Below are 22,244 nucleotides of genomic sequence, written 5' to 3' on the forward strand. Positions count from 1 at the left end.
TCAAAACACCTTTTTAAGCTAAGATCGACTACTCACATGTTCCAATCCATGCTCAATTATAATTTCCATGGAAGTTTTTACTTACAAGGATCTTGGCAATTTTTTTGTGAAATTCTTCAAAATAAGAATTTCATTGCTTCTCTTGTATTTTGAAGGAGAGGTTGCTGATCTTGTTTTCTTCACTCCACGAGGTAAATCCGGTGCCACCATTGCATTAAAGAGACTCCCATTAAGTAAAAGAACCACTATGACGCTTAAATTTGCCAAATTTGGAGGAAAAATCCAAAATTACCATTGCTAACTTCCCTAAATCTTTTAGAGAATTATAATTCCAACCCCTAAATCATAAAAATTATTATAGATGTACTCATTGGCTTTTAGTCAATCCTTATAGTAATGACTAACAACCTCTAAATTATTAAACTAACTAAGTTGCTATTCTAATTTTTTAACTCTTGTCACTTTAGTCCTAATTAATCTAATTCAAGGAATTAGGCTATGATTTATACCATGAGGGATTGTAATCCTAAAAATTCTATAAAATTGAATTCTACTTATATAAATCCTAATCTAACATGTTTAATTATTGTAAAATAAGAAAATAACAAAAATTTAAATTTTAAAGTATAATTGAGAGCTGACACAATCCAACTTATAGATTGCAAGAAAACACCGTAAATCCACGCTGAAGTTCCTTGACCGCTGCCCAGACGATTGATGATAAACTTTAACTTCCAATTTTTTCTTCTCTAACTATTAATTCTCATTCAAACTTTGTGTGCAGCTCCGCCTTTGAGCCCTCGACTTACCATGTCAAAATTCACCTTATTCCAGCCAATAGATCTCAGATATTACAAAAATCCTAAACAACTCCAATATGCCAACTTTTGATATCTCTTTATACTAATGATCAAATATCCTCTATCCATACCGTAAGATTAATACAAATTTTTGCATGCACTTTGTATATTCAATCATCTAGAAACCTCTAAAATTTCAACCATAGATGTCTCTCCAATTTTGTAAAATAGTCAAGAGTACTAGCCTTAACTTTATTGCAAAATCCAATTCACCAATACAAACACTAACTTTGAGCAATAATTACAAAGTCCTCCCAAATCCTATGAAACTCAATTCTACACCTTTTGAAGAAGCTTGAAGTTAGCTCTTTAATCCCAAAATTTCAATCTCCGAATGCCCTCTTTTTTTTCCTCTTCTTTCTTTTAACTCCGTGAGGTCCCCTATTCTTCCGCCCTGGACTCCAAATTGGAACAGCAGACCCGCCTCCATGGAATTTCCATCTCTAAGAGGATTTTTCCATGGAAAAGATATTTTTTCAAAACGGCATAGAAAACAAAACAGCTTGAAATGGAACTGAAGCCTTCGTATTCTAGACTTCATTAGGTTGCCCAACCGAGTTAGATCTCATACTAGGTAAGAGGTCTGTACGAGGACCTGGATTGGATGTCCCCATAATTAGATGAAATTGGCCCTTCACATCAGACTCACCCAAATATTGAATTGGTCTTTTTCCCTTTTGCTGACTCCTAGTAAGAACGGCTCGGACTTATTCCACCCAATTTATTAGAGAATCTTCAAGACCTCAATTTATCCCCTCAATTTTTCTCTGGCTTTGGATCTGCTGATCTCAATTATTGAAATTGAACGGAGCATTACATTGTTGATAAGTATGCCCCGATTGCTTGATATTCTTATACAATGGCATGTAATTGTCACTGGTTCTAGGATTGGGATATTTACTAGCATAATGACCAATCTGTCTATAACGAAAACAACGAAGTAGTCTTCTTACACCTCCATTAGCCATATTGGATGTCTCAACCGGTATATACTTACTAGGCTTGTTCCATGTAGGGTTAGAAAATGATTCTGGTCGTCCCGTTAGTACGGAGGGTACTTGATTTGATGACACCAATGGAGCATATGCTATTGTCACGTTCGGTGGTACAGCTTGCAATGAGGTGACATTAACTGGCTCCTCAATATTGGCATTGGAATTGGCCACTGCTTCTAACATCTAAGATGATTAAATATTAATAAATCTTTTCCATTTATATTTTCACTATATAGTCGTGTTGCAACACGACAATGGTTCTCAGATTGAAATTCAAAAAGATAATTGTCGCACTTCATAGTAAAGTTAATTGTTTGATTCAATGTTTGAGGATCAAGTAAGTTGAGCATTAAATTTTTTACCTCATATTGTAATCCATAGAGAAATTGGCTAACAAGTGCAGCATCATCCCACTTGATATCATTACAAGTTATCAAAATTGTGAAGCATACAACATTACTGATTGATTCTCTTATTGCAAAATATGGATCTTGTTGGTTGCGACATGAATTGCATCTTGTGCTCCATACATGGATCGAAATTCCACCAAAAAAAGCTTCAGATTATCCAATATTGTATCTCGTCATTAAAAAAAGCCTGCAAACCATGGTAATGTTGAACCTTAAACGATGATAATGTTGAACCAGCAAGGTTGCACTTTAACAAATAGAGTGTGGTATGAGATAATTCTTCCCATGCCAACCCTTTCCCTATATACTAGTACAAATGTACCAAGTGCTACAACCCATATGGGATATCTCCTAGGACCAGCCCTCCTTTTGTACTCTAATGCACTATAGACCAGCACCTAACCTTTTGGGATATCCCTAACAACACTTGTACTCTATTGACCATTAGCAACTACTTAAAGAGTTCTTTCCTTCAATACTCCTACTTTGCTATTGGTCAATTACCTATCAATCCTAATCCCTTACTCAACTTGTTGTGTCTTTTTCTAACTAAGGCTTTTGTCAACAAATCAGCCAACATGTCTTTGGTTTCACAATACATCATATCAATAACTCCCATCTCTATCTTCTCTCTTATGAAATGATGCTGAATATTAATGTGCTTGGTTCTTGCATGATGCTTTGGATTCTTTGCAAAAGCAAGACATCCTTGATTGTCACACCTCAATGGAGTGGCCTCCAATTGCACAAGTCCAATATCTTCCAATAACAAACTCAACCAAATTGCCTCCATTGTTCCATGACTTACTGCCATGTACTCCGCCTCCATTGTGGACCTTGCAATGGTTGGTTGTCTCTTGCAATTCCAAGATATGGCTCCCACTCCAACAAAGAATACATAGCCCGTTGTTGACCTTCTATCATTTACATCTCCAGCCCAATCCACATCACAATATCCATGTAATGCAATATTATCTCCTCTAAGATATAGTTTGAGGTTCAAAGAGCCTTTCAAGTACCTCATGATTCTCTTGATGGTTGTCCAATGCATAGGACCTGGTTTTGCCATGTGTTGGCTTACAACACTTACCGCAAATGCAAGATCCATCCTTGTGCCTACCATTGCATACATGAGTGAGCCTACTACTGCCTTGTATGGTATGCCTTGCATTTGATGCTCAACTTCAGCATACTCTTCATCCGTGAGCTTCATCAACTTCAAGTTGGCCTCCAAAGGAGTTCCAATCGACTTGCAATCTCCCATGTTGAATCATTTCAACACTTCTTCAATGTACTTGCTTTGGCTCAATGTGATGGTCTTTGATTCTCTACTTCTTGTGAATTCCACATCCAAATAATAATGGAGCTCTCCCAAATCACTCATCTCAAACTCTCCCTCCAATTTCTTCTTCAATCAATCCAATCTTACCATGGTGTTGCTTAAGATGATTAAATCATCTACATAGAGGATCACAACCAGCAAGAAGTCTTTAACTTGCAATACATACAAAGAATGGTCAGCTTCACTCCTTATAAAACCTTCCTTCACAAAGAATGAGTCAATGCGTTGGTACCATGCTCTTGGTGATTGCTTGAGTCCATACAATGACTTCCTCAACTTGCAAACAAGGTGGTGTTTGTCTTGTTCAATAAATCCTTGAGGTTGCTCCATATAGATGTCTTCTTCCAATTCTCCATTCAAGAATGCTGTCTTGACGTCCATTTGATGCATCTCAAGGTCCATTGATGCTCCAATTGCTACTATGGTTCTAATGGTGGTGAACTTGGCCACGGGTGCAAATGTCTCATTAAAGTCCACTCCAGCAACTTGTGAGTAGCCTTTGGCAACCAATCTTGCCTTGTACCTCACAACATTGCCCATAGCATCTCTCTTGGTTCTAAACACCCACTTACATCCAATTCTTGATCGATTTGGTGGAAGTAGAGTCAACTCCCATGTCTCATTGTCCAAAAGAGATTTGTATTCTTCTTGCATGACAATCTCCCACTTCATTGCATCACCACACCTTATTGCATCACACAAAGTCAATGGATCATCAAGAAGAGCAACATTGGCATGGTCTTCACTTACTTGTGGAAAGATGTGGTTCTTCCACCATTCACCTTGTGGTCCTCTCTCACGTGTTGGATATCTTCTTTCATGCAAGGAGGATGAGCCTTCATGCACCTCTTGCTGCCTTGTATGGCTCATGGAGTTCTTTCTCTTACTCATTGGTTGGTATTCTTTATCTTCATTCTCTTCATTGTCCTTATTGTATCTTGCTTGAATTGAAGTCTTCATAGTATTGGGCTCTTCTATCATGGCATCTTCCTCTCCTTCTTCACTTTGAGAATGCTCTTCTTCATCTTCTTGTTTGTTTGCTGGAATTGAAGATGTATCCACAAACACACCACTACTCCCACTTGGACACATCTCCCACTTTTCACTACCACTTTTATGCTTCAAGAACTCTACATCACGACTTTTGATGATCTTTTTGGTATCTAAACACATGAGCCTATATGCCTTGGTGCCTTCACAATAACCAAGGAATACACATCTTGTGCCCTTTGCATCAAGTTTGCCTCTCATACTATCTGGAACCTTGACATATGCAATGCACCCAAAAATCCTTATGTGAGATATGCAAGGTTTGTTACCAGTCCAAGCTTCTTGGGGAGTCATTCCTTCAAGTGCACTTGTGAGACACCTATTTCTTGTAGACACGGCATTTACTACAGCTTCCGCTCAATACTCATACCCAAGTTTTTGAGCATGAATCATACTCCTTGCCATCTCTACAATGGTGCGATTTGCTCTTTCAGCAACTCCATTTTGTTGTGAGGTGTAGGGAGTGGAGGTTTGTCTTGCAATGCCTTCATGCTTCAATAACTCATCAAAGTGTTTGGACAAATACTCACCTCCATTGTCCGATCGCAGCACCTTAATCTTGTGCTCACATTGCTTCTCCAAAAGTGGCTTTTCCACTCCTTCATGCTTTTGGCATTCAAATGCCCAAGTCTTTGATGCCAAATGCCCACCTTGTCTTCATTTGATGGAAATTCAGCAAAGGCAACAACCTCCACTCCATTGATCCTCTTGCAATTGATAATATAGAGATTGCCATTCCTAGTCCCTTTTGCTACTTCTTTGCCTTCCATGGTTCTCACAAAACATACATTCATGTTAAATTGCACTTTGCATCCATGAGTTACAAGTTTACTCACCGAAAGGAGGTTCTTCTTCATCTTTGGCACATGCAATACATCCTTGAGAGTGATTCTCTTGCTGATGCCCTTCACCAACACCTCCACTACAATGGTGCCCATTCCAATAGCTTGTACCATACCATTATCACCTAACCAAACCTTGGTTGCTGGAATTGGTTGATAAGTGTTAAATGAACACTTGTATGGAGTCATGTGTTTGGTGCATCTGGAATCCACAATCCATTTGCTCATATCAAGCATAGAAGGAGTTTGTTTTACCATGAATGCAAAGTCTTCACCTCCATGGTCATGAAAAGCATTGTTGGCATTCTCTCTTTCTCCTCTCTTTGCCTTGAAATAATTTCTAACAAAATGGCCTGGTTTTCCACAAATGTAACAAGTTTTAGGAGGATAACGTTGAAAAGGGGCACTTGCCTTACTTGGTCTTGTAAATAGTACTGATTGCTCCCGAATAGACTCCTTTTACTTTCTTTTGGTCACTTTATGGGCTAGTCTTGCCGTGACATAGTCCAAAGTGAGGTCTTTCCTTGAAATAGACTCCAATGCCACAATAAGGGAGGAATAGGAGTCTGGAAGGCTTGAGAGCAATGTCATCACAACATCTTCTTCAAGTAAAGGCTTGTCAACAACAGCAAGTTGGTTTGCAAGTGCTTTTACCTTATTCACATGAGCCATGAGATCTTCACCTTCTTCCATCTTCACGGTGAAGAATTTTTGCCTTGACCATAGCACATTGGAGAGATTCCTACTTTCATAGACATTGCAAAGAATCTTCCATGCATCTGCTGCCCCTTTGCAAGAAATGACATGAGCAAAGTTGCTTTCATCTAAATTGGTGGCAATTATGCCAAAAGCCTTCTTCTCTCGTCTTTTGAAGTCCTTTTGCTCCTTGATGCTTGCCTCTACCCCAGGTGCAAGTTCCTCCTCATCTACTATCTCCCAAAGATCCAATGACGCCAAAAGTAGCTCCATTTTGGCCTTCCAGTGGTGAAAGTTGTCACCTCTAAACTTTTCAACAACTCTAAAGCTATCACCCTCAAAAGATGCCATCTCAAGCTACAAGAAGGTCCAAAAAACTCTTGATTTGGAGTTGTAATGCAAAAGATATGACTACTTAAAGATTACTGAACTACAAACCCAGAATTCGCTGTTTTGCAACTTTTTGCATATTTTGAGTCCAAATTACGTCTAAATGGTGGAGAATGGTTTGTAATGTGATTTTATGACTTTCAAACGTCTCTCTAACATCACTTCACTCAAAAATGACTCACTTTTTCATAAAACTCTCAAATACTAGTGCTCCTTCAGCAAAGACACTATCAAGGTCTTGCACTAAGTTCATACACTCACAAATCCAGGAGCAATGACTTCAACAATTCACTAGCAACACTCTACCATAAGATCTCAACCACCAAAAACAAGCAACAAAGAAATAATGCAAGAACAACTTATTTGGTAAGAGAATGTGGGCCCATAACCTATTGAAATAAATACTCCACACAAGGACTTCTTGCTAGTTGTGATCCTCTATGTAGATGGCAACGTTCTATAGGACCTCCAAAAACGTTTTATAGGGTAACATATAGAGCTATATGGCAACGTTCTATAGGACCTCCAAAAACATTTTGACTTTACACAACATGTATCTTAGCTTACAAGGCAAGTTTTCTATGTAGGTGCCACATAGCTAGCTTGTTCCGCAAGCTACCAACATATATAGCATGTGGTTAACTTGTTGACGAAGTTTCTAACCTATCAATTAAGTATAAATACATGTAAAGTCAAAAAAACATCTATGAAGCTTCTAGAAAGCTTTTCTAGAAGATATTATGAAATTAATCTACTTTTACCTACTTCTACCTATTCATAACACCTAGGTAACAATTACAGTAAATATATGTCTGTGACAGTTGTAGCATCTTGCATATAGGTAGGAAGATAAGACTAAGGCCTCAAGGCTTCTTTAGAAAACCAATAAACACTATTTGTGAGCCTTAATGAAACTCAAACTCCTGCTTTCTTAAGCAAGTTATCCTTAAGGTAAAAATTATTCACTTAACTTTTTTATTATTTACATTCTATCTTTAATCTATCATAATTTATTCATAGTAACTTGGAATTATATGATTTTTATATCATTGGAATGATAAAAAAAATTATCTATCTAAAAATATATTTTTTATTTTTTATTTTTACTTTTTTTGGATAAAAATCTAGTGAATAGATTATGACTTAGTTTTGGATGTTGTGATTACTTGATTTCATTTCTTTCACTTGGATGGTGATTGTTCCTCTTTGGTCTTTTGCCAATTGCTTACTTCACTTCACACCACCAATTACAAGCAACTCTTAATTGAGGCCATCTTGTACTTGGAGTTGAAGAGTGAAATGTACACTCACAATGAGCAATTCAATACAATAAACATGAAAATATTTCAAGTCATGAATATATATATATATATATATATATATATTCTTAACAGAGAAAGAAAATGGGAGAAAAAAAAAATGTTGTATAAGACTTTTGTAAAAATAAAAATAAAAATGCATGTGTATGATGTTTTTATAGAAAAATAATAAATTTATAGTTAAATTTCTTAAACATACTTTATATAAAACCAACTTAGATGTGAGTAATATGCAATATTTAAAATATTTTATTTAATTTTCTATTTATTATTTTAAATTTATCATTACTATAAGATCAACTTTTAATATGAAAATTAAAATATTTATGAAATCGAAATCTAGAAGTTGTAATAACAATCCATTAAATCAAAATAAAACAAAATATAACTATTCTAATGTGCCAAAATATAAATTGTATTGAATAAGACAAAATCATAAATAAAAATGAATTGATAGGATTATTTAATTTTAAAGCATTGTTTCAAAAAGGACTAATCAAAAGGATTTTCAAAGGTTAATGAATATTTATAGAATTTACTAAAAAAAAAAATTATCTTATTTTTTAATATGTAATGAATTAATTATTATGTGAGTTTACTGCTATGTTATATAAAAATACATATATATTTTTTTTGAAAAGACATCTAAATTATGCATTATATCAATGACTTATCAATTCACATAGTATATTGTTTGACAAATAACACATGTCTCTATTACTTTTCTACTCTTTTTTAAGAGAATATTATGAGATGATAAAAAAATGACAAATTTTGGAGCTCTTTTTTTTTATTATTTTAGTTTAGATATATTTTATATTTTAAAATGATATTTTTACATTTTATATTATATTGTAAGGAGGGCTTCAACACAAATTCCAAGAGAAAACACTTATTCATGCTGTGTAGTAAAAACAATGTATTCGAGCTCATTTATTTTTCCTTATACAATCTTTTCACTAATTTGTGAAAATATAAAGCCAACTAATTATCTTCCTCATCTCATGTAAAATAATTTGACTTGTGCATTAATCTTAGATGAAGAACATTCTGTAATGGCAACGTCAAAGTCGCCGATGATATTGAAGTGTCTACATACTATAATGGACTCAGATACCAAAAGCGCATGACTGTAAAACTGGAACACACAAATTACAAAAATTGGTTCGTATATATACTTGGGCAACGTACAATGTGGGAGGCAGTTCAACTGCTCAAAATCCAGCCCAAAAACATTGTAATAACTCTACTTCTAACAGATTCAAATGAATAAAAGCATCGAAAAATCTTCAACAGTAGTATAAAAATAAAAATAAAAAAAGTAAAAAAAAAAAAGGAACTACAATGGAAAACGAAGAGATTTTCCACTCTTCCTTCGGGGCCAATCATCTACATTGTTGGAGATCTAAGAGAACAACCCCTGTCAATAAATGAAGACTACAATTCACGTTGCAGAGATTGGAGAGATGTAACACAAGCGAGGGAAACAACGAAACAGCTAATGTCCACTGCAAGTTGAACGGAAATCGAAGAGATGTCAGAACCATACCCAGATGGGTCAGGTTGAGATGCTTTGCAGTGGGGGTGAGTCATCCTCTTGGTCACGCCCCGATCTTCCTCTTCCTCTCCCTCGCCCCGAGCCTCGAGATTTCTGTCCAAATGGCACCCCACGGCCTCGTCTATGGCCAAATCTCAACACCGAGGGTGTTTCATCTTGGGAGACGGTGCTCAGTCTGGATACTGCGGTGACTAATTCATCCACGTCCATAGGTGTGTCCTGGTTCTGGGTCTCCGAAGGTGTGGTTGACTCGTAGTCTTTACGGTCTGTATGCACATCGGGAGCTGATTCTGATGCTGCCTTGGCCCTCTGATTCTTCTTTGACTGTTTCGGTGTACTCCCAGAGTTGCTGGGTTGGTGAGCTTTCTGCCGTTGTCGTTGTTTTTGGGAGGCATGTTTCTTGACGTGGAACCGGAAGGAGCGAGGAAAGTGATGCTTATCGACTAAATGTTGGTGTCTATTTGAGTCACTGAGGAATCGTGCTGAGCAACCCTCCATTAGACACTCATACTGCGCTTGATGGGGCAAGGAAGTCAGACGAGTTAGCTTTCTCAGTGTTCCACTATGCATTTCTATTCGGCAAATTGAAACGAACATGATAAGGCTGAAGTTTGAGAACAGTCACGAACAACGCGGCGAAGTGATTTATTATAGAAATATCCAACATCTGCATCTTCATTGTACAAGAACTTGAGATAGACAGGCCACTTTGGCATACAAAAAGATTGAGAGTGTACACAGGAAAGTTAACTTATTTATGGACAGTGAGAACTTACCATGGGATAGTTCAAAGCAACTTTAGCTCGGAAGAACGAATCATGTGTTTCGGACACATGAAGATTAAGCAGACGCGTTGTGGGAAAGACTCGTGTGCATATAGAGCACGTGGCTGAATGTCGAGATAGATAATGAGATTCCAGCTCTCCCACTCCTTTCAGTTTAGTCCTACAGCCTACAATAGGACAGAATATTTCCCTGCAGAACTCATAGTACGCAACATGCCTGTGAAAACGATATGGTAGCCTTTTGCAACCATTTGATTCATTCCGTAAAGACGATTTCTGGAAGTTATGGACTTGTGGTTACCATTTTGCAGTCGGTGTTTTTAAATTAACAATGCACACGCTAACAATGGCTTTGAAAATGAGAGGTGAGGGCTTTTACCAGAGTTGTTCTTCCTCTGATTGCACGATGTGCTTTTTCTCCTCCTCAGTGATTTCCAACGAAATCTACAACACAGTCCACACAATTTTCTTGAGATTTGAAACGTGCGAAACGAAAAAAAGCGTGCAAGCAATCACAATTCCAGAGCCCTTCTAACAGATGCTTGTAGGAAATGATGGGACAAGAGCTTATAACCTGTTAGTAGATCACGAAAATGTCCTAATATTATTATTCTTACTACGGAGAGAGCACAAGGCTAATTCGAAGTGTTCACGGGCACTGTGAACAATCCGCAATGAATCTACTTGACATCCGTGCAAAGTGCATGATTGAATAAGCCGAGAGATGCGACAAAAGCCAAAATGGCAAAAAACAGGAAAAGATGCAATTCCGATTCATGATGGTACTTGCCCACTGATGGCTCTGGCTTCTAGCGATCTAAAGCTCATGTAACATAATCTGTGCTAAGACCACAGCTCAGAAGGTTTTGAAGATCGGGAAACATGTTTACAATCAAACCGATCAAGGAACCAGCAAGGACAAAATTGTACATTATCAGGATGAGCAATATGCTCTACACAAGGCATGGCAACGAGAAGCACAGATAGTGAAGCACCTGTTTTGCAACCAACTCCCGTTCCACATTACCGGCGGCGAAGAAAGGCGAGTCCACTTTAAACGGACGACGGGCCGCGACCCAGGCTCTGAAAAGAGGAGAAGTTTGCTCTGCACCATCCTTCATTTTTCCCAAATCCATCGTAAAATGACACACCCAAGAACTTCAAAAACCCTAAACCCAGAAAACCAATGGAAGAACCAGTGCGATGCGGACGTCTTCTAACCGAAGAACTTGGCTACTTTAGGGCGCCCACAGCAGAATTAGACACGCTCATGGCTTTCTAAGTCTTCAACAACACCATGATGATCTCTTGCTCGTTCAGAACTTTCTTCTCAACTCATCCGCGCATCCGATTGAACTCTGCACCCTTTTTTCAACGCAAGCTAGGTTACGAAGCTCTTGCAAAAAACACAAAACGTCCCTCCTCGCTTCAAGCTTCTCCAATTCCTCCAACTTAACCATGAAGCTTCTGCATAATCCCAAGGTTTTCCAGCCAACCCCTCACTGCCTCATTTCCCACTCGATCTGTAGCTATCACTAATCAATCAAAGTCACTGCACTCAAAATCACAAGCACAGCAAAATTGAGGAGAAGTGACGAAGGGTGTTGCAACAACATTCGACTCCCTTCACGATTGTGCGTCTGTATAGTCGAGGAGACTGAATCATGAGGGGATTATGCAGAAGCTTCCTGAGGGGAAAATGGACGATCATCCACCCTTCTTCGTTGGGTCTTCGTCCTCCCAGCTCTCCTCCGTCCTACTGGTCCCTGGTTTCCATATCCTGCGTTTCTGTTCACTGGCAACGGTAACGACCATGCTTTCCCACGACACATCTATCGGACCCTCGCCATAGCCGCAGATTGTGTGTTCTCGGCTGAGAATTGCGCGCTGTGCGCAGCAAGCCTCACCACAATCTGAGACCCGTTTCTTCCTCCTCCTGTGTTTGCAATTGCACGTTACCACATGTTTTCGATTTCAAATACACCTTGATGTGTGTTTCTCTCTGTGTTTTTCTGTGTGTGTGTGTGTGAGAGAGATGGAGATGATATTGTGTCAATTTGCGTGAATCTTCACACAATTTGCTCATGAACACCCACTCAAAAGTTCGGCCTCTTCTCTTCCGCATTTTGTTTTGTTTTGTTTGCTTGTTTTTTTCTTCTGCACTTTTATTGTGTTTTAATTTTAATTTAATTTTAATTTTTTTGCTGGAGAGTGGTGGTGCAAATATCTTTGATTACCCAAGTGATTTTGAACTACACTTTGTTCATCTGGCTTGAGTTTTGAATTGCCTAACTCAACTAATCTACGCAGCTCAACTTCAGTTTCAAAAGGTTTGGGATTTGGTTATTAGGAGGATTTGGTTGTAAGTAAGGTTGTTTGGTATGGTTGCTATGGTTGTTGTATTGTGACTTGTTTGACATAAATATGTTGCTATTGAGAGAAATTGATGAAATGCATTAAATGTAATTTTTTTCAAAGATTTGGTAATCAAAATAAAAATATACCTACAAAAATGAATAACTTAACATTCAAAAGTTTGATTATATATTGAATCAAAAGTCTTAACTTACATATTTTAACATTATACTTTGTTTCCTAAAAAAATAAACTCAAGTTTAATTTTTTCACATGTAAATGCAAAACAAGTATTTGATAAATTTTATAGATTTTTATAGTTATAAGAACACATATTTGTCATGTATCATTGTTTCACCATATATGTATATATATATATATATATATATCTATATATATATATATGGTATTTGTAGAAAAAATTATGAATTTTACAGCAGAATCATAATCTGCATCATTTAGAATATCTAATACTTGAGTGACATACTATTTGAATTGTAACAATCAAGATATTGTAATACAACAGTTTCAATTATATAAAGTAGAACTTGAAAGAAATTCACTACATTTTTTGAAATGGGAATTTGAGTAATTGTTTGAAACATGATGTATTGCAAATCCTCAAAAGAACTTGCCAGTTTCAAAACTACCAAATGAGAATGTATTACCTACAAAATTATTGTTGGACACGAATTACTTATGGAGGTTACATGTATTTTTTTGAGCTACACTTAAAGGATTAAAACAAAAGTTTGAAATGAGTTTAAAAAGTTGAAGTAATTTCCTCTTTTGAATACTTAAAGAATCAACCTAGTCATGGTTGGTTTAATGACCATAGCGCTCCAAATTTAATATGTTACTGACTAGTCCAGCCAATGAGCACATAAATACTCATTTTGCAGCTGCACAATGTCATCCCTTTGTAAAGAACAACTAACTATACGTTGGGTATTACCAGAATAATAGCTAAGTTATCAACAACACCTAATGATTGATTAGGTGTTGTTGATAACTTACTTTAAAGATTAGGCACAAAGGCAAACCTTTTAGAGTATTATACAACTTGTTAGTGGTCGAATACAGATATCACAACAAAAACACACCTATTGAGATCCACCTTCTAACGTTTATTTCAGAAATCATGTCTTCTATTAATTTTTTAAAAAAAGAAAAAAAAAAAAGGAAGAAGAAGAAGTTGAAGTGCAAAAATTTTAGGAAATTCACAAATATTCTATGCTGCATTTTCAAACCTTTCAATCAACATATTACGCAAATATAATGTTTTTACACGAAAAAGAGTATTTTCACGAGTATCTACACGAACTATTGAAGTGTCTTCAATTTCACCTTTGAATCTAACATTGTATAATGTTCATGTTGTTTAAAGATACAGATCCTAGAATTCAAAAAGAAAAAGCACAAAAATTTATCATTCCAGTACGCAGAAATTTGAAAACAAGCAGGACTAGTACATTTACAATGATGATACATCTGGCAGGTCTAGCATTTTTTGGTGTCCATGTAGACACAAATGCCCATGCTCAAGAGCTCTTGCCAAAGCAGCTTACATGCATAAGGGATCTGAACCTGAACAATGCGTTTACCATTCTTACAAAACTGGCACTTGGGAATTCGGGAAGAGTCCATTGTTGCAGGCCTTCGACATGATTGACATATGTACATTTTGTAAGGATCACTAAGCAAGAAGTATCTCTCCCGCAATGTTGCTGAGGCTCCGTGTCCAAGCATGCAATCTCGCTCCATCTCGCCGAATTTCAATCCTCCAAGAGAGTTCCGATCTTTCACGGGTTGTCGTGTGAGTAAGTTCACGGGTCCCGTGTTACCCCTGTACTTGATTTTGTCCTCAGCCATATGCTCAAGTCTCTGGTAAAAAGTCGGCCCTATCGTAACTAAAACTTTCAATCTCTGACCAGTTGTACCGTTGGACATAAATTCACAACCCCCTCTTGCAAGCTTTGCTCTGAGACAACAAAAACATCCAGCTACCGTTAATGTTATTTTTACGCCCCCTTTTGCTGAATAAGCCTGCTACTTGAATGTGACAGCACAGCAGGCTAGAATTCCAACTGACAGAAGACAATCACAAAGAGTAATCCTTTAATTTCTTTAATAGACACAATTGTGCAAAACCATCAAAATCGGGGATGACTACAACTTACTCGTGTAAGTACTGATTTATGGCCTCCGCGTTGTCAATTCCAGAGAAAGGTATTGCATACCGGCGCTTTCCGCTCGCAGCTATGGCCTTGCCAAGCAAGCACTCCAATATCTGACCCACAGTTTGCCTGCTCGGAAGAGCATGAGGGTTCATAATGATATCTGGAACAATTCCTTGCTGCGTGAAAGGCAAGTCCTCTTGAGGAAAAAGAGCCCCAATGACTCCCTTCTGCCCATGCATACTTGAAAACTTGTCACCTGCCTGTGGAGCTCGAGTCACCCGAAGTCGAACTTTAGCTATCCGGTGTCCATCTTCCTCAGAACTGAGCATAACTTGATCCACGTGCCCCTTCTGATGTACTTTGAGGTGTGTACTACTGTCCACCTGTCTTGGGTTATGTACCTCTGACGTTACCTTCCCAATTACGATATCACCTTTCACAAGTTTCTCCCCTAAACAAGGAAATCCATCGCCTTCTACTTTGTCCAAGCTCTTATTGTACCACCCTTTCACATCAGAGGTGCTTGGCTTGGAAAACTGCTCCTGTATGTTTTTCTTCTCTTCACCCTTGTAAGTCTTATAATGTGCAGATCTGACCACCAAGAAGGTATATTGACGTATCAGAGAAACAGAAAAGGACATACAGGAAGAGAGAAATAGATATATCCATAGATCTTTGGTAGAAACTCGACCTCGTACCAACAATGACGACGAAGTAGTCAACAAACTTGATGTTGTAAGTTACCAACCTGAACAGGCCTCGATCAACAGAGGCTTGGTTCATAACTATTGAATCTTCCTGATTATAGCCGTAGCATAAAATAGCTACAATTACCGTCTGGCCACTATAAAGCTCGGGTTTTTGCAATATGCTGGCAGCTCGCGTCGTCACCAACGGTTTCTGAGGATAAAACAAATGGCTGGCACTAGCATCAGCTCTCGACTGGAAGTTTGTCGTATACAAGCCAATAGCTTGTTTGCAGTGTTTGTCGGACTGAAACAGGTTTCTAGAAGCCTGATTGTGTTCCAAGAAAGGTATTGTGGAGGCACCTAGCCCCATCAAGTATGACGAATCGATCTCACAGTGCGAGTAAACAAGAGCACCATCACAACCACGAGCCTTCGCTAAGTCATCAGATCCCAATGCAACCATTGCTCCCTCCTCTTCCTCCACTCCGAGATATTCTACAACACCATCTGCAAGCAACGCCTGCCAACATTCTTTCGCAGTTTTTCCAGTTTTCATATCCATGTTGATCTTCTTCAGATGGCGTTTAGATAGCACCAGGCATTGATTTTGCACCACGAGGAGTGGCCGCAAGATTCGCCCACCATCTGTGTAGATACGGACCTCTTTTAGATGGTCATCCTTCACAACTTCCGTCTGTGTTGGCACGCAATAACACCAAACTTTATTGGCATATTTCATAAATGTGTGTGAGGCGGCAAAATCCGCTCGTAGGAATAAAAAATCGTAACATCATCAACCAACAAGTTAGAAATGCAACCCGAGAAATGGACTAATTCAGGCGAAAACCTATACCTCCTCATGAACGGCTCCTTTTCGCCTGTGTGCTCTAAGTATATTCACAAGATCTTGGGAGTTATCTAATGTGCCGACCCATTTGCCATTCAGGAAAACCTTGTCAGTGTCAGCCAATGAAGACGGTAGTATCTCTTCCAAATATCGCATCCCGTGATCCAAAAGAATAGCCATCAGTGGTTCTTCCTCTGTGTTGGAACTCAGGATTCCTGTGAGTGAAATATTCTTAACCAGTCCACAATCATCTCCATCAGTTGTCTGTACAGGGCACACTCTTGCCCAGTATGAGAAGTTCCTGCATACATCCACACTAACCAATTTAAATTCTCATTATAATTTACGAGCAGCTATCTAGCAAGCCACTTTAAATCGCCCGGCAATGTCATGCACGACTAATTTCAACGCGCTAACAGATTTTAAAATTAAAGTTTTCAAAAGGAAGAAACATACGGATGACGCGCAGACTCAGTAGGTCTGCTCTTCGGGGGCAGGTTCAGCCGAAGCTGGCGTAGATGTGATATCATTGCAATAGTGTTCGTCCTCTTGATATCACCAACAACACCCGAGCTACGTTGACCTTCACTAGTATTCCAATTTCCCAGAGTAAAAGCACCTTGCAGGTTTTTAGTGATTATAGACTCCTGGACGAAGGTTTTTATCGAGCCTAAGCTGTCCTCTTTGCCCAGGTGCTTCTGCAACTGTTTCTGCATGTCCCGCTGGAGATGTGCCATTGCTGCTCGAAACTGGTGTCGCAAGAGTTGACCCGCAAGATCGAGACGTTTATTCTTGTAGTGCTCCTTATCATCTTCAGGACATCGACCTAAGCGTGCCAAACATATTTGACGAATCATGTACCCCAAAAAATACGCCTTCTGCTTATAACCCTGCCCAATGTGATGGAACATGAGGTTAAGAACATCTCTACCACACTCCTCATCAGGTTTGACATTGTTTGTCATCTTTGAACCAATATAAGCCAAAGCATTGTCCTGTTGGCGCACGGCTTGCATTGCCGTCTTGGATGTCGAGTTCTTTGACTTCAAGAACTTGACCATGTACTCATCCGCAGCTAGAATAGATGGTCGAATCAGCTCCATCAAGTGCAGGTCAGATAAATCGTAGCACACCATCTCCATGAACTCCTTATCTGAGCAAAAACCCAATGCCCTCATGATAATTACAGCAGGAATTGGGACTGATACACGAGGGAGGGTCATATCGAGAGTTGACATGTTTTTATCAGTGACAAGCCTCACTGGTGACTTGCTACGATAATTGAAGAATCCCTTATGCGAAGGGGCACATGTGGCTAACCAGGTGTTTTTTTTTTTAAAATACTGTACGTAAACTCGCTGATCACATCTTTCCTCCTGCGCGATTAGCACCTGTACGCATGCTTCACAACCTTAGGACGAAATCTATCACATATCAGAACTTTTGTGCTCGAGTATCCTCAGCATTTCATCAAGCATATCTTGTACTATTGAGCATAATCCAAAACTAGTTTTCAAACCCACATTAGACAAAATCCAGGTAGACGTTTTTTTCAAAGATTAAAATTGGAATTGAAAAAACAGGAAAAGTGCTACCTCACAAACCCATCCAGGTTAAATCCTCCGCACCTTTTCAGAACCTTTGATAATAAAGTATCCACCAATGTCAAAAGCGCACTCTTCCTTCCTCTTCAATTTCGTGTCAGCCAACCCGGAAAGATTGCAGTATTTGCTTTTAACCATAATTGGTATCCTACCAATGCAGACATCCTCACTCATTGTCTGAAGCACTACCTTCTCTTGCTGATTCGACTTCACATGTGTTTGGTAAATCTGTCATGCACATATTCCACCTTATTCGTCAGCTAATTTAAACCATACCGGACTGAGAAATTGAAAAGAGTAACAGTACATGAAGGGTCCAACGTCAAACATGCACCTTACAGCTTCAAGGCAAATAATGCAAACACCAAAACGAGATATATGACAGCACGCAGAAAAATCAAAGAGAATGTGAAAATATTATTCACCTCCAGATTTATCTCAAGATTAATTGGTGCGGAGTAGGTCATGTTTCGAAGACGCGCCTCTCTGGGATACAGAACTTTAGTCACCTTCTTCTCATCATCTGTGAATGTATCCGGTGTTCCAACGGTAACTGCACCATACCAAAACCGGGCATACCTTGGTAGCCCTGAGATCCTCACTGAAGCCGGACTATGATCTGGTACAACCTCAACTGGCAGAGCTTCTTTGAACATTTGTTGCATTTCCTTTCCCAAAAATTGATTAAAGCTCTGTAGCTGGTTTTCCACCAGACTTCTATGATCAAAGAACATCTTCGCAACAGCCCAGCGCGCTTCTTCTTCTTCTTCCTGTTCGGTCATTCTCTTCTTACCGCCACAGTCGACCCGTTCCACTATAGGCTCCTCTTTCACATATTTCAGCTCTGGAGGATCGAAATTTGCAGTAGGGTCAATTTGCATCTGTGTGGGCTCAAAATCATCAATGACAATGGGGGAGCTTGCACGAGGCGCATCATCTTCAAACCCCTCAAGGTCATTGGCGGGTGGGTTTACATGAGATAATTCCTCTTCCAGAACGTCTAGATCTTCGAAGTCTTCCATAGGGGTATCTTTTCGAACATCGTTCAAACCACTTAAACTATCCATTGCCCACGAATTTAAGTCTGCCATATCGAACTCCAATTACCGTTTAGCTCCAAATAGAAGTTCAATTCCTTCCAAGATAAGGTGAAAAGCTTGAAGAAATCGGTCGCCATTCAGGAAGGGACAACCATAATAGTTCTATCTACAGCGACCCCAAAATCACCGACCCTGCTCAGCTCGGAGTATGCAGCAAATGTAGGTCACCATCACACGAAGAGCCTCAAACAACCTGCATTCGTCATTGACCTTTCACCCTCAGCTACTACTTTAGGCTCTACAAATTATTTTTGAAAAAAAAGAAAAGAAAGAAGAGCAATCTGAGTTCTGAGTTCCCCAAAGGGCACAAAAATACAAAGAATTTTATTTCAATCGTGTGTTGGTATGCCACAGAACAGACAACTACATTCAGACTTATTTATTTTTTAAATAATGATACTAAGAATAATAAAATCTAAGAGAATCACACGACCCACACGAATCAAATTAATGATCAAGTTAATTCAACTTCCGCCAAACGAAGCTTCCCGATTCTCAGAAATCCAATCGAGCCGAACTTTAACCTAGACTATTCATCAAAATACTCTCCGAATTCAACAGACAGTAGATTTCTGCACCTCACTACGCCCCACCAGAAACAGACCCTGGAACAACGCCCCAGAAAGCTCTCAACCACAACTCAAACATAGCCCACTCCGCACCCCTCACGATCGCCGGAACCCAAGAACTAAACCCAAATTCTGCAACCCAAAATGCGTGCACGTCAAAGACTCACTCGCCCCATGTCCCGAAACCTCTCAGGCTCTAAAACCCAGCCTCGAGAACACACACACACACACTCACCAGCAGGAATCCCACAGCGATGAGCTCGCCCGCCACCCTCCTCAGTGTGCCCTCATCCAACCTCCCGCGATGCTTTGCGATAGAACCCAAAACTCATCGTCCGAGTAGGAAAGGAATGTCATCAAGGGATGATTCCCCCACAGCGCCGATCACGCTGCATGGTGTGGAGGAAGAGACAGTAAGAAAAGTAAACCAAGTTCACAGAAAACCAAACGGAGGACATTCACTGCTACATTCGCAGACAGACTTGCCAAAGTTAATCGCCAAGGTTGGTTGCCGAGGGAATTGCCACACCTCGCTTGCTTGCTTGTTGTGCCCAACCCCCCCAACCAGAGCAGAGTAGATCGGAGCAGAGCAGAGCAGAGTCGGGATTAGAGTGTGCAGAGTAGAGCACTACTGCTTGATTAATGCTGCATGGCAGACAGCAGAGTAGTAGTAATAGAAGTAGTAGAAGTAGAAGAAGTAGAGGTAGTAGTAGCGATGGCGATGGAGCTCGATGCCCTTCTGCTTCTTCTTCTTCTACTCCTCCTCCTTCTCCTTTTCTCCTTTTCTCTTCTTCATTTCCCTCTTCTTCTACTCCTGCTTCTTCTTCCCCCCTGTTTTTTCCCCGATTTCTTCTTCCCAATCGAGGATGGGGTTGTTGTTGTTTTTGTCATGGAGGAGTCTTCGTCGCCGTCGCCAGACTCTCTCATCCACGCCCCGCTCTCTGGTCTTCCGTTGCACCGCCGACGGGCAGTGCGGGCAGATTCTCAAATTTCATCTCCGGGTAGTTCGGGCAGATGCTAGTGAATGTTTTCTCGGGCAGATCGGGCAGATCGGGCAGATCGGGCAGATCGGGCAGGTAGGTACGAATTTCTCTCAGCTGGGCAGAGAAGAGAGGCTTCGAGGGGACGAGTGTGAGTGTGGGCAGGACCATTCTGGTCTTGTCTTGTTGTCCACCAACTTAGTTTTGGCGTTTTAGGGTTTCACATTAGCTCCACTTTTTCTCCTTTTTTTTTTTTTTTTTTTTTTTTTTTGGTTACATTTTTTTTCTATTTTTTTATTACAAGTGGAGTTTTCACATTAGTTTTTTTTTAATCAAAGTTAGATTTTTGAGATTTTTTTCGCTTAATAAATGTGTGGGTGTGTGTGATTATGTTTAAACTGACTGTCTTGGTGGGCATTGTGAGTCAAGGATCTCATTGTTCCTTTCACTTCCTCGAGCAATTTTATTTGTTTGATCATATAACTTTACTTTACTAGATTGAAAAGTATTTGTGTATATTGAAAAAGTTTTGATCTTTTACAATTTTATTTCAGATATTATCACGTGTGTGAAAAGTATGGGTATATAATTAATTTTCACTGTGATGTAGTTTTGTGTGTCGTTGTGGTATTTTCTTAAATCTATGATGAGATTTTTCGTGGACAGTATATTTTGCAATTGAATGGAGATGTATCAAATATCATTAACTTGGTTGATTTAATGTTTTGGTGTGTTAGTTTGTCACTAAGCACAAATGATTGATGATTTAGATGTGCATAGTAAAAACTGTAATGATTTGAGTTAATCATATATGTGTCAGGGAAGTTAGTTGTTGATTATGATGCCTTCTTAACATGTCTTCAAATCTCTTGTAAATGATACATTTTATTGTATTTGAAGGTAAGTTGGTTTCACAATAAATTATCATTACATACTATAATATACAAAAACGAATTCTAAAATTATATATATATATATATATATATATATATATTTGAATGCTTCGACTTTATATTAAAAAAAAATTGTGAAAACAGAATGTTAAAACGAATTCTAAGAACATAAAATGAAAAATTCTTCGAAGGCATTTTTGTGTTATTTTTTTTTGGTAAAAATAAATAAATAAATAAAATAATAATAACAAACAAACAAACAAACAAATTGATGAATTCTTATTTCAATTTTGTCATCTCAAACCAAAAACATGTAACATAGAAAGAAAAAGCCAATAAAAATATAATAAAATCTACAGAGTCCGTAGGTACTCATTTGAATCTCATTGATCAATATAAATCCTCTTATATTCTACAATTTTTATTCAAAGAGAAAAGTACAAATAATGATATATTTGCATTTGATTTTGAACGAACAACCTCCCTAACTACTTGAGTTGATGTATGTAAAACAAGACTACTTTGCGTTGTGCTGTATAAAAACGTATATTATAATTTATAGATATTTTGTTCAAACAAAGTTCTCATGTAATTTTTAAGGAGAATGGTATTTTCATTGAAAAATAAAAATCTAAATTCCAATTATTAGAAAGAGGTGAAAAGTACATAGTGGTCACTATACAAAGTTATAAGTTAACTTGGTGTGAATTGGCTGACTTGAACATATTTTTCATATGATTTGATTTACTCTTATTTAATTACATTGTTTCACAAACCCGC

At 38.5% G+C, this 22,244-nt stretch overlaps 2 protein-coding genes across 2 annotated transcripts; both read right to left on the reverse strand.

Moving 5' to 3' along the window:
• Positions 1-9,056: 9,056 nt before the first annotated feature.
• LOC112280909 (uncharacterized) lies at positions 9,057-11,881 on the reverse strand. Its single transcript, XM_024516850.3, has 4 exons — positions 11,243-11,881; positions 10,627-10,691; positions 10,239-10,437; positions 9,057-9,972 (listed from the first exon to the last, which is right to left on the reverse strand). The coding sequence occupies exons 1-4, from the start codon at positions 11,381-11,383 to the stop codon at positions 9,463-9,465; spliced, it is 915 nt and encodes a 304-aa protein (XP_024372618.1). The 5' UTR covers positions 11,384-11,881; the 3' UTR covers positions 9,057-9,462.
• A 2,169-nt stretch (positions 11,882-14,050) lies between these two features.
• On the reverse strand, positions 14,051-20,262 carry LOC112281644 (uncharacterized). Its single transcript, XM_024518400.3, has 9 exons — positions 20,121-20,262; positions 19,827-19,980; positions 18,348-19,215; positions 17,947-18,150; positions 16,775-17,709; positions 16,325-16,619; positions 15,531-16,165; positions 14,783-15,373; positions 14,051-14,583 (listed from the first exon to the last, which is right to left on the reverse strand). The coding sequence occupies exons 3-9, from the start codon at positions 19,011-19,013 to the stop codon at positions 14,103-14,105; spliced, it is 3,807 nt and encodes a 1,268-aa protein (XP_024374168.1). The 5' UTR covers positions 19,014-19,215; positions 19,827-19,980; positions 20,121-20,262; the 3' UTR covers positions 14,051-14,102.
• Positions 20,263-22,244: the final 1,982 nt, after the last annotated feature.

The sequence above is a fragment of the Physcomitrium patens genome, chromosome 4, assembly GCF_059467195.1.
Source record: "Physcomitrium patens ecotype Gransden chromosome 4, ASM5946719v1, whole genome shotgun sequence".
NCBI lineage: Eukaryota > Viridiplantae > Streptophyta > Bryopsida > Funariales > Funariaceae > Physcomitrium > Physcomitrium patens.

Coding starts and splice junctions, on each gene's coding strand:
- LOC112281644 (XM_024518400.3), bottom strand. CDS start 19,013: ATGGCAGACTTAAATTCGTGGGCAATGGATAGTTTAAGTGGTTTGAAC. Junction 18,151..18,347: donor ATCTTGAGATAAATCTGGAG/GTGAATAATATT, acceptor TGTGCATGACAG/ATTTACCAAACACATGTGAA. Junction 16,166..16,324: donor AAGGAGCCGTTCATGAGGAG/GTATAGGTTTTC, acceptor GTGCCAACACAG/ACGGAAGTTGTGAAGGATGA.
- LOC112280909 (XM_024516850.3), bottom strand. CDS start 11,383: ATGGATTTGGGAAAAATGAAGGATGGTGCAGAGCAAACTTCTCCTCTT. Junction 10,692..11,242: donor GGGAGTTGGTTGCAAAACAG/GTGCTTCACTAT, acceptor ACTGTGTTGTAG/ATTTCGTTGGAAATCACTGA. Junction 10,438..10,626: donor TCAGAGGAAGAACAACTCTG/GTAAAAGCCCTC, acceptor TGAGTTCTGCAG/GGAAATATTCTGTCCTATTG.